Consider the following 16802-nt stretch of genomic DNA (forward strand, 5'->3'; position numbering starts at 1 on the left):
ATGTGCTAAAGAAAAGAAGGTGTTGCAGGAATCTTTTTCATGTGAAATGGCCCTCATCAGCTGGGTCACCCAGACATTTTGAGTGACTCAGTAATCTCCTAAAATTCTCATGTTAGTTCTGACACTATTATTCCTAACCTTTCCTCCACTGAAGCTGATGGATGCCCAGTCATGTATATGACAAGAGACCCTAAGTCCAGAGAGAAGTGATATAAATTATGTATCTATTCTTTTCCTTTCAGATATTACACTGAAACACACAGGTATCCCTAACCTTGCTCATTTCAACTGAAGAATTAAACTGGTTTTGTTAATTAAATCATTTAGAAATTGTATCTATAATTTTTAGCTATTTTAAAAGGTTTAGATTTACAAACAAATTTAAGACATTACAGAGTTCTTATATAACCTGGAAACCGCAGTTCCCCCATTATTAGCATCATACATTAGTATGGTATTACAATTTATTAGTTCTTGCAATTAATCAACCAATATCGATAAATTAACAAAAGTCGATTCTTTATCAGATTTCCTCAAATTGCATCTAATGTCCCTTTTTTGTTGTTCCAGTATCTCCTATTACATTTAATCATCTTGTCTCCTTAGGTTCCCCTTACTTTAGAGAGTTTACTCTATGATTTTGAACAATGTCAAATTTATCCCTCCATCTGCCATTCTAAAAGTTCCATCCAAAGTAATTTATGATTTCTTTTGGTCTTACTTCTTTTCCCTGTTCATAACATCTCGTAGTTATTCGTCTTGTGTACTACTAAACAGAAGAGCATTAGTGGTGGGACTCTAAAGCCCTTTCTAATTATTTTTGTATTTTTGAGATGGAGTTTCACTCTGTCACACAGGCTGGAGTGCATGGCATGATCTCAGCTCACTGCAACCTCCACCTCCTCGGTTCAAGCAATTCTCCTGACTCAGCCTCCTGAGTAGCTAAGATTACAGGCGCCCACCACCACACCTGGCTAATATTTGTATTTTTAGTAGAGACAGTGTTTCACCATGTTGGCCAGGCTGGTTTTGAACTCATGACCTCAAGTGATATGCCCACCTTAGCCTCCCAAAGTGCTGGGATTACAGGCATGACTGGGATTATAGGCATGAGCCACCACGCCTGACAGCCCCTTCTAATTCTTTTTTTTTTTTTTTTTTTTTTTTTTTAGAGACAGAGTCTCGCTCTGTCGCCCAGGCTGGAGTGCAGTGGCACGATCTCGGCTCACTGCAAGCTCCACCTCCCGGGTTCACGCCTTTCTCCTGCGTCAGCCTCCCGAGTAGCTGGGACTACAGGCACCCACCACCACACCCAGCTAATTCTAATTCTTAAAGTATAGTCAGCCCTCTGTATCTCTGGGTTCCGATTCAACCAACCTTGGATCAAAAATATTTGGGGGGAAAACAATGGTGTACTGCAAATGTATAGAAAGTTGTTCTTGTCATTATTCCCTAAACAATACAGTATAACAACCATTTACATAACATTTATATTGTACTGGGTAATATAAGTAATCTAGAGATGATTTAAAGTATACATAAGAGGTTGTGTATAGGTCATATGCAAACACTATACCATTTTATACAAGGAACTTGAGCACCAGTGGATTTGAGTATCCAGGGGGTGTATGGGGTCAGAGGGTGGGGGATGGGACTGTGTGTGTCCTAGAACCAATCTCCCATGTATACCACCAAGGGGTCTGGAAGGCACATTTTACGTTTTATTTCCTGATTTGAAAATAAAAATTTTACTTTTCATAAGGATGACAACTGCTATTCTTTCTTGAAACAATTCAATCCTCTTCCTCTTCCACCAACCTTCCCTTGAGTTCTTATTTTGCCCTATGGAATCCATTCTCTTCTACCACTAACAACTACACTTTTATTCTACCTGTTCCTCAGATTAACTTTTTAATTAAAAACTTACTTTTCTTCTAATGAAACCTCTACAATCCCCTCAAAAAGTCATTTTTGGTCTCCCTCAACTTTTCTCCAAAGGAAGAATAAGGATGCATCATGCGCCACTCTACCTCACCGCACAATGTTACTTTCAAACTGCTGTTCCACCACCATCAACGAGGATGGCTTCCGATGTCAATGCCACCCAATCATACCACACTCTTTCCCATCAAAATAGCCATTGGATTACTGGAACATCTCCTCCCATTAGATAAAGACTTCAGCACCTGGCTTTATTTCCCTCTTCTCCATTCCCTGCATCATCCTATGACTTTTCCAAGACTCTGGTCTCATGATTTCTTAAAAACATCTACTTTGCCATCCATATTAGCAACTTCTTTTGATACATCTTCATTTTTCTTTCCTCCGTCTCTTTTTGTAATGGTCATTCAACACTTATATCTCCTTTCCTAACTTCATTCTTTTCTTGATCCGCCTATTCCCACACAACCACTAAACCCACTTTTGACCTTTATGGTGACCCCCTTTCTATTCTCCCTTGACTTGACTTTACCATAGAGTCAAGCTTAGGCTCAAGCTTAGGCTTGAGCCAACACTCTGCTCATTTGCTACTATTCCTTTAATGTTACACAATTCCAGACTTAGATAAATCCAGTCTTACATTCTGTCTATGCTTTCATCTGAGCTTGACAAATACTAGAGTGAAAACACACACACCCCACAAATGCTAATTCTAGAAATATTTTGTTATCCACTTTTAGCTGAATTTCCAGTCCATTTTTGAGAGTTTCCCCAAATCTAGTAGAGTCTTAAGTCTACTTTCCTACTTTCAACTTGTTAAACAAGTGCCTTATAATTTTTAGATCAGAATTCAATCAAATCTTTCAACCAACTTCAAAATCCTCACTTCTTTCATCTGTTCTTCTTTCTCCCTTGCTTCATAAAGACATATAATGGTGACAGGAAAGAATAATGACTGTAACACTGATGATTTCGGTTCTGCTTCCAGCTCTGCACCTACTTCTTTTTTTTTTTTTTTTGGTGGAGACGGGGTCTTAATATGTTGCCCAGGCTGGTCTCAAAATGTTGGCCTCAAGCAGTTCTTCTGCCTCAGCCTTCCCAAGTGCTGGGATTGCAGGTGTGAGCCACCATGCCCAGCCAATGCACCTACATTTCTGTGTGAACTTGATAAAAAATCTCTTCTGGTTCTAACAATGGTCCTAAAAAGCATCTCTATATTTAAATATTTAAATCCCAACATGTCCACTATACTCCTGATCTAATCCTTGCAATCAATTCTAGGACTTAAACTAGCCTTAGAAACAAATACTAGTTAATAGGTAGCAAGCATTTATTATATACCAGGCACTGTGTAAAGTTATTTGCACATTAACACATTTAATCCTCACAACAGCCTTAAATGAAAGGGATTATTATCATTATGTCCATTACAAACATGGAACCTGAGAGGACTCCAAACCCATGTTTTAAATGATTATACATACTGCCTCACAGCAAACACTCCCCCCACTGGGTCCTGCTTTACTTCTGATCTACCATCCTATTTCTTCTTCCTTTCTATGGCAAACTTCCGCAAAGAGTACAGTGCATACTTTCTTATCACGTTTATATCCTTAATTCCTTGTAATTTGATTTATATACTCTTGTGAATAACAGTACGTAACTACTGTACTGAATGATCACTACTAATTTTAATCCTATTTATTTGATCCCTAAATTTCTTATCTTATCTATAACATAAATATGCACTGCTTAAAGTTTAATTACAATGCTTTAATCCTCTTGCTTTCTTATACCTGGGAAATCTTAAACCAAAATTTTAAATATCACATCTCTGGCCTCTGAATTCACAACTCCACAGAACTCTTACCCAAGTCTTAGGCTGAATTTCCTACTGTCCAGTGGACTCCTCCACATGCTTCATTTTTCTCATAATCAATCACATCAATAAGATGCCAAGTCCTATTACTTTTCCATATAATTTTCCCCATATTTCTTAGTTTGCATTCTCATTTTACGTTCCTAGCTTAGATTTATAATTACATCTTAATTAGACTAATAGTCTCCCACCTGTTATTCCTAGTCTCCATTTTCACTTCTCCAACATACTCTGGAGCCACAGTCAGTTTCTTAAAACTAAATTGGTCATTTTTACCCAACTGCCTAAAAATAGTTGATGAATCCTTCACAGCAATGGTTCTTAACTCATCCCCCGCTTTGATAACCTGAAAAAAGCCAAACATCTAAAACTTGGTATATAATATCATCAAATGGTCACAGACACTCTGATGCTCATCTTCCAGTCATAAAGGAGTTTAAGAATTCCCATATAAAATTCATACTCCCTGGGTAACACTGGTTTTAAGATCTTGTCCCATAATACTTTCTGGCATCATAGCCTTTCATATTTTTTCAATTATCCTATTCGTCACACATAACTGAATGTTCATCACTCCTAAAACATGACATATACTCTATCACATTTAATCATGCTGTTTTTGGCCCATAAAACCCTCCCAATTTCTCCTTTTGTTGATGGATCACTCATTTGTGTGCTGATAACCACACTAACTCCACTATATATTTCAGTTTGCCTCCAATTAGATCTAACTCGTATGTTTTCTGTCTCTGATAAGCTTCATGAGAACAGAAACCCTGTTACTCTTCTGAATCCCTAAAGTGTCTAGCATAGTGTTAAAATGACTGCTGAATAATACAATAAAGAATAAACCAGGATGACACTGCAATGAGCCAACATCCTTCTAGGGCTATGAAATGTTCATGGCAATTATTTGACGGTAGCCTTTTAGAGCTGCTAGTGAAAATCTTCTGCATAACCTTTACCTCCCTGGAAAGAATCATATTTTATACTTTGGTCACAAACATATATAGTTTTTCTTCTACTAAATGCAGAAGCAACAGAAGTATTTTCTTTGTTTTAGCCATACAATATATATTTGTCAACTCTTAAAAACACAATTTCTTCAATAAAATCTGCAATCTGATTTGATTTAAACCTATCTTTATGCAGAAGATTTCATTACGCAAGGCTGGAGTTGATTACCATAGAATTTAGGCTGTTTGGCCTTAAAAATATTAACCCTAAGATGAATACAAGAGAGGTCTTCAAGTATCAACAGATTGTCACAGAAAAGGGGAAGGTAATGGAAAGTAAGTATTAACAAATGAAATAAATTTCTTAAAACTACAGCTGAGAACAATATAATGGGTAAACATAATGGATCCATTTAAGCAAGACTATGTGAAAAGTTTTTAATGGATGATCAGATAGTCTTAAGTATCTGCCCTGGACAGTTAAACCTTTGAAAAACATTTTATAGTCCTATAGTAATAAGCTTATTTCATTGAAAATGCTGGTCAGTATGTAAACACGAAATGACGTAGTAACATTTTTTTCTCATCTGTAGCCCGTAATACCTTCAAAGTTCCCAACTACCATCAAACATATTTCCTTTACTCAGATGATAAAAATCATTCCAGATGTAAAACACATTCATTCAAATATTATTTATAATGGAATTACGAGTTGAATAAGCTCTCTAAAAGACACAGCTTCAAATTAATTTGTGACTCAAAAATAAAAATTTTACCCAGTGTTAAAAAATTTTAAATGAGGCCAGGCACGGTGGCTCATGACTGTAATCCCAGCACTTTGGGAGACCAAGGTGGGCAGATCACGAGGTCAGGAGATTGAGACCATCCTGGCTAACACGGTGAAAGCCCGTCTCTACTAAAACTACAAAAAAAATTAGCCAGGTGTGGTGGAGGGCGCCTGTAGCCCCAGCTACTCAGGAGGCTGAGGCGGCAGAATGGCGTGAACCCGGGAGGCAGAGCTTGCAGTGAGCAGAGATCGCGCCACTGCACTCCAGCCCAGGCAACAGAGCCAGTACTCCAACTAAAAAAATAAAATAAAATAAAAAATAAACAATTTAAATGAACAACTCTATCTACTTTAGCTCTTCCAATGTTTTTTCCAAAAGACACATTTTAAGACTTCAAAATTAACATTTTAAAAATTCAGCTACAGCAAAGCAGAGGACAGTTCAATAATCCAAAGAAGTCAACATAATTTAAAATTGCACATATAAAGAGGCATGCTCCAACTATTTTTTACTTCTTAGATATTAAAACACATGAAATGAGAAAGCCGAAGTTATGGGACAGTTAGGACAGGTATTATCATGTGACCTCTAACCAAGTATTTCTGATTTATGTTGAAAATAAAATATTAATTTTTAATTTACATGTATTTTTTAGTTTGGTGTTACTATGGCATTCAGCAATGTGCTTCAAAATCTATGTATTTTTAATATTTCTGGGAAATACTAGCATGTTTAGGTATGTGTGATTACTTTGGTCTTTCTTGGGGGATAGCTTTCAAATATGTCTGCAGTAGATGAGTTTTTTGGTTTAATTTTATGGCTATTATTTGCTATAATTAGTCTTAATAAAATATAGAAAAGGATTTTGAAAAAATAAGATTGACATAAATTTTAACGTGTTGTCAAAAAGATAAAAATATAAGTTCAATTTATTATTTGCATGTTACATATCTACTCCTGTTTTGTACCCAATTTTGAATCAATGCATGAACAATACACATTTTTGGTATTTTAATCAATAAGATAATCAGGCTAAATACTTAATGGACTTGGTAACAAAAAAATCTTAGTATGTAAAAAAAAAAAGCAAGCTAAAATGATGGGACTTAAATTTTTACTATATGTATATTACTATTCTTGATAACTATTCTACAGGTGAGAAGACGACAGGCTAAAATGTCAAGCTAATCTAATTTTATTCCACTATTTATTAGTTAGGAGTACGGACTTTGGAACCAGACTACCTGGCTTTCAGTGCTAGGGCTCGGCCACTCAAAAGTTAAAGGAATCTGAGCAAACTGTTCTTTGTACCCTACTTTCCAAATCTATAAAATGGGATCGATAATGGTAACTACATTTAGAGATGATGTATTAACTTACTTGTAAAGGGCTAAGAACAGTGCCTGACACAGAACACAAAAATGGTTAATATTAGTATTCATATTCATCAAACTTTTGGCTCCTAGGATTGAGACAATTTCATTCTAAGCTACAGTATTTTAAATGTTTGCATCACAAAATAATTACATAAAAAACTCTAAGCAGGCTAGGCACGGTGGCTCACGCCCATAATCCCAGCACTTTGGGAGGCCGAGGCAGGAGGATCAGGAGGTCAGGAGATCAAGACCATCCTGGCTAACACAGTAAAACCCCATCTCTACTAAAAAAATACGAAGAAATTAGCTGGGCGTGGTGGCGGGCGCCTATAGTCCCAGCTACTTGGGAGGCTGAGGCAGGAGAATGGCGTGAACCCAGGAGGCAGAGCTTGCAGTGAGCCGAGATTGCATGCCACTGCACTCCAGCCTGGGTGACAGAGCCAGACTCTATCTCAAAAAAAAAAAAAAAAAAAAAAAAAAAAAAACACAACTCCAAGCAACAGAGGTGGAATCTAAGTAACCAGTATTGTTAATAATTTTTGAGCTATTCCTAGGGTGGCAACTATTGCAAAGGGATCTATCTAAGCATTTTGATAGTGGAGCCAAACTTTATACAGAGATCCAATGGTGGCAGAAAACATAGCGAATCCCTTCTACCAATACCAATGATCCAAAAAGATTAGTTCTTAGAAACCAGTATATATGTATCTTCAAAACCCCTCTCCTCTGGGGTTTCGTTTTAGAAAAGTCTACTTAATGGCCTACATCACAATAATTAACTAAAAGTAGCCTTACTAAACCATGAAAATACCATGCCATATTTTTGTTCTTTCTAAGTTCTGGTTCAAGAAACCCAAAAACTTAGAAGCAGCATTCTTCTTTGTAGGATACTGAAACCCTGAACAGCCTAAATTTATTAAATTATATCTAAAAGACTACAATGAATCTTGTTTAAAAACACATACACACACACAAAAGTAAAGAACACAGGCATCACCTACATATATTTTAAGAAAACATTTGGGTATTGCTCTATTACCTCACTACTGCAATACTAATTTACAATCTGTCTAGCTTTGTAGTTTTTCCCTTCATCACTGTGTATGAAATGCAATAATGTATTTAAGAAAACCACATTTCACAAAAGATTTTTTTTAATTGTACATATCATCCTATTCAAAAAGAATAAACAGGCAGACTACACAAAAGTACACATACGACAAAAAACACCTGAGAGATGTATATCCTCTCAATGAATAAATAACACGCATACCTGGATGGTTTTTTTTTCACAATTATGTATACGAGAAAAGTGACTTATAATCTATTGGTATTTACCGAGAAAATATGAATGTATCCTGGTCTTTGTTTTATGGGCATGAATTCCTTCTGAGAGAAAAATTTCTAAATTTTAATTAATTTTGTTTAGTCCTTTATCCACCCCACCCCCTTCCTTTTTTGGGCCACTGGTCAAGGCCAAATTAAATAATTACATACATCTGGGCTAAGGTCACCATTTCAAACCACTCTGGGCTACCAGAACCTGCAAACAACTGACAGTTTCAAAAGTTTAAAGCAGACAGTGGGAAGAATCTATACTGTACCTGTTCATAAGCTGGTTTAAGTACTTACCTGAAAACAAAAGCTGGGCACCAACTTAAAATTAGCAAACAAATGCAAGAATTTAACTAATTGTCCTGCACAAATTGAATTACAAGGTTGATAATTCTAGTTGATGAAGGAAAATTCTACTTTATAAAGATTTTCAGCTAATTAATGTAGAGAAGGAATATGTGAATTAGGGGAGAAAAAGCAATATTTGCAACCCACTAGTGAAATTAATTAAGGCAGCAACCATTATTGGATACTAAAATCATTAGAAAAAAAAGTAACGAAAGGATCAGAATGTCAACACCCAAATCCACAATCAGTCTTAAAGCATCATTAAAATCACTAAAAGTGGGGCAACCAGATATTAGATGTCTCCTACTGAGACACAATAGGAAGCACAAGAAACACTTCAAAAAAAAAAAAAAGGCTCTAAATCTTATCAAGCCTTTGGAACTAACTTTAAGTTTATATAAGAAACGCAGCAGATAGAGGAACAAGTTAACATGACACTCTAAAGAAACAGCCAGACTAGTCTAATCTGTGAAACTTTCTAAAAGGAAACATCACTTCATAAGTAAATGAACGAGACTGGGAGTAGAGAGAGGGAGAGGACTATTACAGACTGAAACAGACTAATGAGATATAACAACCAAATACTATGTGCGGCCCTCCATAGGACCTTGTTCTGAACAAATCAAACTTTAAAAGCATTTTCAAAATAATTGGGGAAATTTTAATGTAAGCTGGGTATTTGAGGACATTAAGAAATCATTGTCAATTCTGGTAAGTGTAATAATCATATTACGGTTTGGTAAGAAAATGTAATTATTTTAGAGATACTATGGTAATATTTGAGAAGACATGTCACAATGTCAAGGATTTGCTTTAGAACACAAAAGAAAAACTGAATAGATAAAACTAAGTGTCAGCGCTATTGAACCAAGATGACAGGTGTATGGGATTCATTATATTAGCATATAGCTGAAATCTCTAATAATAAATTAATAAATATTACCAAATGAATAACCCATACAAATGTAACAAAGAAAGAAAATCAAAGTAAGTTTTGCAGTTAGTTTTATGTATCACAAACATATAGAAAATTATAAATTCAGTTTAACAGCTAATTAAAATTGTGCCAGCAGAACTGTACCAAAATAGATTTAAATGACATTAAGTTACAAGCTCTTTTCTGTAGCAGTAATTCTCAACTCTTGCTACATAGTAAAACCATCTTGAGATCCTAAAAACACAGGAATGCCTGTGACCCACTCTTTAACTATTCTCAGCCTGGGGTAGAATCTGGTGACTTCAACGTGCAGCAAAATTTTGAGAAACAATGTTCTATAAGACCTACATGTTTACCTTCATGAATAAATGTTGTATCTGTTCACAATTATAACTATTTTAACGTCAGTGATTTCCTAAAGTCTGCTTTGCCTTTCTTTTAAAAACTTTATGATGAGAATGCCTGTTATTCAATTTGAAATACAAGGAAAGCTCTAAAATAAATACTCTTTGTACACACTCTCTCTCCTAATTTTTAGAATGTAGATAACATGATCATGAAAAATTACTTCCAGCAATTTTTCTAAAAGTGATCTACCCCTTAATAAATTAACTACACCTCTTAACATGATAAAATGATCTATTATAATGATGTCTCAATTTATAATCTGAAGGATTTTTGATCACTGTGTTCTTTGAAACAGAATATGTGAATGACTAATAGTTGGCCACATTTGTGATTATGTATTTTAGATGTCAGATTTTAAACTCATTACAAAGCACTCAGTCTCCTTTCTTTGAACAAATTACATTTTCTGAGACACTGTGATACCTAGCATTAAAGGAAACAGAAAAGCCAGACATAAATGTTAGTCTTAAAAAATTACTGTGTAAAATAAATCAATTAAAATTTATAGTACTGATTCTAAAGTAATTAAATTCAGTCAAGTAGCTAGATCTAATATAAAAATCATACAAGGTAAAGTGAAGCCCCCCACAAATTTTAGCAAAAGAGTATCACCTTATATTTGTGTTCTTACAAAATTTTTGAAATACTCTATCAATTATTTCATTTTGAACAAGTACTGTTACTGGAAGACTGAGCAGGAAGTTAATCCCACCAATATTAGTTTGCTGAAGTCATCTGATTAAATAATTAGAAGAAAGATTCAGTTATTATTCTAAAAGGCATGACCTCACTCATGCAATATTGGATATCACCGTAAACAATGTTTAAAAAGCAAAAAGAAAAGTGGAAACTGAGATCAAAATATTCACCAAATGTATGAAGAAGAAAATTGTGTCTTCATGTCCTACAAATGAATACTTTGGGATTGAGATCAATTATTTAAAAAGATAGATTATTGAAAAATACTTTTCCAAAAACTGACCTAACATAAGTGAATAAAGCTGAAGGCTTGGCTCATCCAAAATATGCATATTAATATCCTTACTATGCATTTTATAAGAATTACCATACATCCTAACAGAAAGAATGCAGGCAAACAATTTAGCGAATTGTGACTATCAAATAAACATTTAAAGACTGTAAACTAAATCTTAACAGAAATTAAAATAACAGACATTTGCCTATCAAATTAATCTTGTGAAATTAAAAAATAGTATGCTGGCAGGGGAAAAAGTAGGACACCCAGCCTCATATATAATTAATGTTAGTTTAAGTTAATATCACCTTTAGATGAAGAAATTTGCAAATAAAGTAAATACGCTTTAACATTTTCTTTGACCCAATAATTCTAATTCTAGGAATCTAGTCTAAGAAAATAATTTGAGAGGCAAAAAAGTACAAGGGTGTTTTAATAAAAAGTATGGAATAGCCTACATGTCCACTTTCAAAGGTATGGCATACCCATGAACATGCTACGCAGGTATTAAAGCTATCTTTTAAAACAAATTCTAAGTAAAATGTCAATTACAATAAAACATAATGCAAATATGCAAATACAGAGCAATTTTAATTTTGTAAAGAAACATGTATTTACATAAAAAATATGAAAATAAATGGTTATCTCTTGTGAATTATCAAAACCAGGGTCCATTATCTGATTTTTAAAACCTTTAACTCACCTACTTTTAACCTATTTTTGAGTATAGTTAAAAAGCCCAGTTATAACAAGATGCAAAAACATTAAAACAGATAAAAAAAAGAAGTCACTTAGGAAAGGCTAAACACTTTTTCCTTTTTCTTATGAGGCAGAGATGAAGAAACAAAAATGCGTTATACTAAAAAATTCAACACAGAAGTGGAAAAAGACACTAGACAATTTTTTGGCGAAGGGAGCAACTTAATTTACACGCCTTTAATGTAAAAATGTACGCTCAAAAAATGAAAAAAAGCGGCCAGGCATGGTGGCTCACACCTGTAATCTCAGCACTTTGGGAGGCTGAGGCGGGCAGATCACCTGAGATCAGGAGTTCCAGACCATCCTGGCCAACATGGTGAAATCTCATCTCTACGAAAAAAGACAAAAGTTAGCCAGGAGTGGTGGTACACGCCTGTAGTCCCAGATGCTCAGGAGGCTGAGGCGGGAGAATCGCTTGAACCCGGGAGGCGGAAGTTGCAGTGAGCCGAGACTGTGCCACCACACTCTGACACGGGCGACAGAGTGAGATTCCATCTCAAAGAGAAAAAAAATGACTTTATTATTGTTTTAAAAGTTTCAGCAAGGTCATAAGATCACAAGAAAAATGGTGATAAATTCCCTAGAAGAATCCAGGTGACTTCTAACCAAGCCTCCCACCCAGGATCCAAGCACATCTAAGTATATCCAGATAGGCAAATACACACACCTCAGTAGGGTCCAAAGAAGTGATTATTGTAGTCCATTGTTAATACTAGCTGGAGTTTCTTGGTATTTTATCTTTAGCTGGAGTTTCTTGGTATTTTATCTTTAAATTGTTTCTTTGATGAGTTGCATGTGAATTTTTCAACTTCTTAGAAACTATATGTAAAATCTTGATGAGATCATCTATTTTAACAAAGTAATGTATCTGCCAAGTGCCTAGCTGAATGAATATGACCTAGAAGCTACTCAATAAATTTTGATTCTTTCTAAAACAATGTCTATCAGTAAAGAGTTTAATAATCTATAGTAATAATTATAAGCAAAAACCATGTTTCACTCTTTCATTCCTGACTTTGCCTTTAAAAACTGCACACTGTGAAATACTCAATCTTATTAACTTGAATTACGAATTAAGCTAGACACACACAGAGGTAGAGATTCTGTCAGGAAAGAGTGTAAGTGACCTAAAGCATCTACTACAGTCATAATAAACACTATGACTTCTGCTAGGATATACCAGAAAATTCGAATAAAGGGTCAGATTTGTTTGCAGCTGCCAGAATTAACAGGTAGTTAATTCTGATTAGTTACCAGAATCAAATACCAACTGCCTTAGAGTATCTCTCTCTACATATATACCACTTACAGATTTCATATTCACAAACTGATGGCATGACTGTTATATATTGGGAAGTAAATATTTCCAATAACTACTTAATTATACTATTTTTTCTTTTTGAAATGACAGACATAAACTAAATTGTAAAAGCTAGTTTGTCAACTATCAATTTTGAGTTCCATATATATAAAAATCATGACTTAAAGATAATCTTACCAATACTAGAAATCAAGAAATACATCAAATAAAAGGAAACTCTAAAATTCCATCTTAACTTATAAATCACTTTGCACATTTTACTTACAAAGTAAGATTTTCCTTTATTTTTTTCTTCATCTTGATTTCACTCTATCAACTATAAGTTGCATATGTTTGCACTGTATTTTTATTAGGTGGCTCAAGTCCATTGTGGTACAAAGTAAAATATAAATGATTAAGACAAAATGCAAAGAAATAGCAAAATTAATTTTATAGAAAATTTCTTCTAGTTTAAATTGTTTTTTTAAAAGGCCACTACAATATGCTTCAAAAAAAATCCCATATGTCTCCACCCATTATGTATGTTTTGTCTCTTAACATTTCACTGTTTCCATGCAATGCTAAATTAAAACAATCAGATCAGCACTGAAAAACACGCACAAGAACTTTAGGCCTAGACTCAGGCATAGTGACATCAAGTTTAAAGTGTAAATATGGCATTAAGAATTCAACAGTATTTCTTCATTAGAGCTTTTCTTCTTTTGTTCTGGGAGAGTGGCATGGAAGAGAAGCTGAAGGTATTAAAAGGAACAAAACTAACATATAATTTTAATTAGACTTATAAAGAATACTTTGGGTTTTTCTTAACAGTATTCATATGCCTTCTCACTTGAGAAAAAGAAAACTCACGAAACCTAACACAATTTGGTAAGGTCCAAAATGGGGGGATTCATTATACTTACTGGTACTTTTCCATTTGGCAAAATGGGAGAAAAGTGGTTAAGACAATAAAAATCATACCTAAGAGGGATGTCTCCTTGGCAAATGCTGCAGCAATAGCTGGGTCCAATGCAGGTTGTCCATCCCCAGATGGAAGATCAGGTCGAGTATAATCCCTACTTTTATCATTGTTGTATTTTACATTCAAATTCACAAGTTTGGAAAAATCAATCCTTAGGGTACAGCAGGCATTATAAATATTCTGACCATCTAGGGCCTGTAAAAGTGAATAAAGCATATCAGCAATCTTAAACAAAAAATAAAAATTAGTGAAAGTATAATTTTAGTAATAAAACTCAACAACAAAAACTCGAACTTAAAAGCTACCAGGAAAAGGATTCAAATTTCATATATCAAATTTTGCTGTTCCAGCTGTCCATGTGTTAGTTTCCCCCAAATATTATCTTCCTTAAATAGAAAATGCTACTTCAACCTAAAATACAACCAGCTAAGCATCCATGCTAATACTTTCAATTTTTAAAAATTGCAAATAGGTTAGTTTAAAAAAAAACTAATAAGGATCACAAACAGGAAGTCCTACCAAAGTAGTACCACACTACTCTGCTCAATAAGGTTAATTTTATTATACATACATTTATTGCTGGATGGCAGTACTTATATGATTCAGTACAGTTTTAGAAGGTAACTGCTATTTGATGCCACATTGTACAAAGTTGCTTCAAACCAAATTATCCTAACACATAATAGCAATTCCCATAAAATGAGGCAAAAAAGAAAAAAACTAGTTTTTTTCTTTTAAAAAAACATTTCCTTAACCTGAAATGTTCACCCCCAATCAGATTATCTTGATGAAATTAGCAAATCCAATGTCATTCCCGAAAAGTTCTGAAACTGACGAGTGCCAGGTCTAGGATTAATTAAAAGCCTAGACTCTTTTAGGTCATCTTAAGCAAGTTATCTGACCTCTCTGAATCTCAATTTCTTAATCGGGAAAACAGGAATGATGACAATGGCTGTCATGCTTCTTCACAGGGTTATTAAGAGGAGTAAATTAAAGACAACATATGTGAAAATACATCATGAATTATAAAGGACTATGTTACCGCTATGATTATCTTGTACTTTTTCTGCTCCTATATAACCACCATTTCTAGTTCAGCTGGATATAAGCTGGAAACAAACTAGAGAACAGGTGAACATACTGTTAACTTTTCATTAGAAGAATAAACATGTCGTGTTATGGAAAAAGTAAAACTCTACAGTTGCTTAAGTATATAAAGCTTTTAATTCAAATATTCTCACCTCTGGGAATATAAAACCTTTTCTCTTAATATACGAATTTTTTTATGGACTAATCTACCTAGCTAAAAACTAACCTAGAAAATAATTCAACACAGATTCATCCACTTCAATACAGCACTGGTAAAAACTGAAAGAGAGTTCATACACATCAGGATTTGAATTACATTTGGGTTAGGCAAGGTACCTATCATCACATAGAAGTGGAAGCCATGTATCAATCAACTTTATCAGCCAGAATAACATAACTATTAATTGAATACCCTGGTGTAAAGGTGAAGAAAGCACTGAAGATAGGTATTCATTTACTAATGTAGCATTCCTATAGGGAAAATGTGAGATAAGTAATAGAACTGATGTTTCTACACAATAGATAAATATCAAAAGATAAGTAGCAAAATTCACTCTTAGGTGACTACTTCAATGTTATCAAAGAGAAAATGATACCTTATGAGAAAGAGCTGGGTTTGAGTCACAGTATCTAGGTTAATGCTAAAAGTGCTGATACAAAATTACTAAACATACACTAAGTTTTTTAGGAGTTGAATTCTTTCCCAGCAATACTGAGGTCCGACTGCCAAATTATCTAACAATGAATATGCCAATTGTTAGAAAGCCCTCCAGGACCCTTTGAAATTTTCCCTCTGAACATTAAAAACAAAAACAAAAACTTCATGTAGGTGGAAGATGCAGAAGTATACCTAAGGTACAAGAGCTAGAGAAATAAGCAAACAAGATGTAAATTAATGATCTGTTGGCAAAAGAGGAAAGAAATAGGAGCTGAGGGTGTATGAGAGCAAAAATCCAGGTATTTTAAATAGTTGGTTAAAGGAGGTGACCACAAATAAGAAAGGGAGTAAAATCAAATTTAAAAAATATATGCAAGCTCACTTCAAGCTCATGTATTTGCAAAATCCCAAGAAATAGTAGTAGCACACAAACCAGTCCTGTGGTTCAGCAATCAGGAATGTGGTGATCTTGTTGGAGCAAAGATTTCTGACATTAAAAGCTCAAGATAATTTGCAGAAAGACCTTCCAAATGTGCCTACTCACAGTGAAGGTTTAGACAGTAAGCAAAAACAATCAGAAAAAAAAGTTTTCATGTAAATTTAAAGTTTATGGCTAAAACATGGAAATCAAAACACAGGAAAGATATTAGGCACAGAAAGCATAATTAAAGCAGCACAATGAAACACTGCATATGGACTGAAAACATGAAAAGCCAAAATAAAACTATTTCCATTTTTCTCATTGTTTACTATTTATAACTTACTTTTTTGAAGAGATTGTTGGGGATCAGATTTAACACACACTGAGAGAAACCTTAACTTCCAAATTCTTTAAATATCTACTTTTTAATATTTGGCAAGTCATGAAAAATTATCAAAATCAACAACACAAAATTAAGCTTATAATACTAATGTAATACTTCAGACTAATTATTTACCAATATCAAATAACCCCACCCTGGTAGATTATGCAGGATTTTCCTAAAGCATCCTAAAACCACTGATTTCATCATAAATTCTCCATTAATATGAATGTAAAATATACAGATTGTAAATTAAGCAGATGTCAA

The 16802-nt window shown here is 34.2% G+C and overlaps 1 protein-coding gene across 4 annotated transcripts in view; it reads right to left on the reverse strand.

Moving 5' to 3' along the window:
* The window catches only part of PTBP2 (polypyrimidine tract binding protein 2), a 91265-nt gene that overhangs the window by 15332 nt on the left and 59131 nt on the right, over positions 1–16802 (reverse strand). For all 4 annotated transcript variants that reach the window (XM_003808454.4, XM_008960540.4, XM_008960539.4 and 1 more), the window contains exon 8: positions 13985–14180. In XM_003808454.4, coding sequence (XP_003808502.1) covers positions 13985–14180 — 196 coding nt within the window. The remainder of the gene's footprint in view (positions 1–13984; positions 14181–16802) is intronic.

This window comes from Pan paniscus, chromosome 1 (genome assembly GCF_029289425.2).
Source record: "Pan paniscus chromosome 1, NHGRI_mPanPan1-v2.0_pri, whole genome shotgun sequence".
Lineage (NCBI taxonomy): Eukaryota > Metazoa > Chordata > Mammalia > Primates > Hominidae > Pan > Pan paniscus.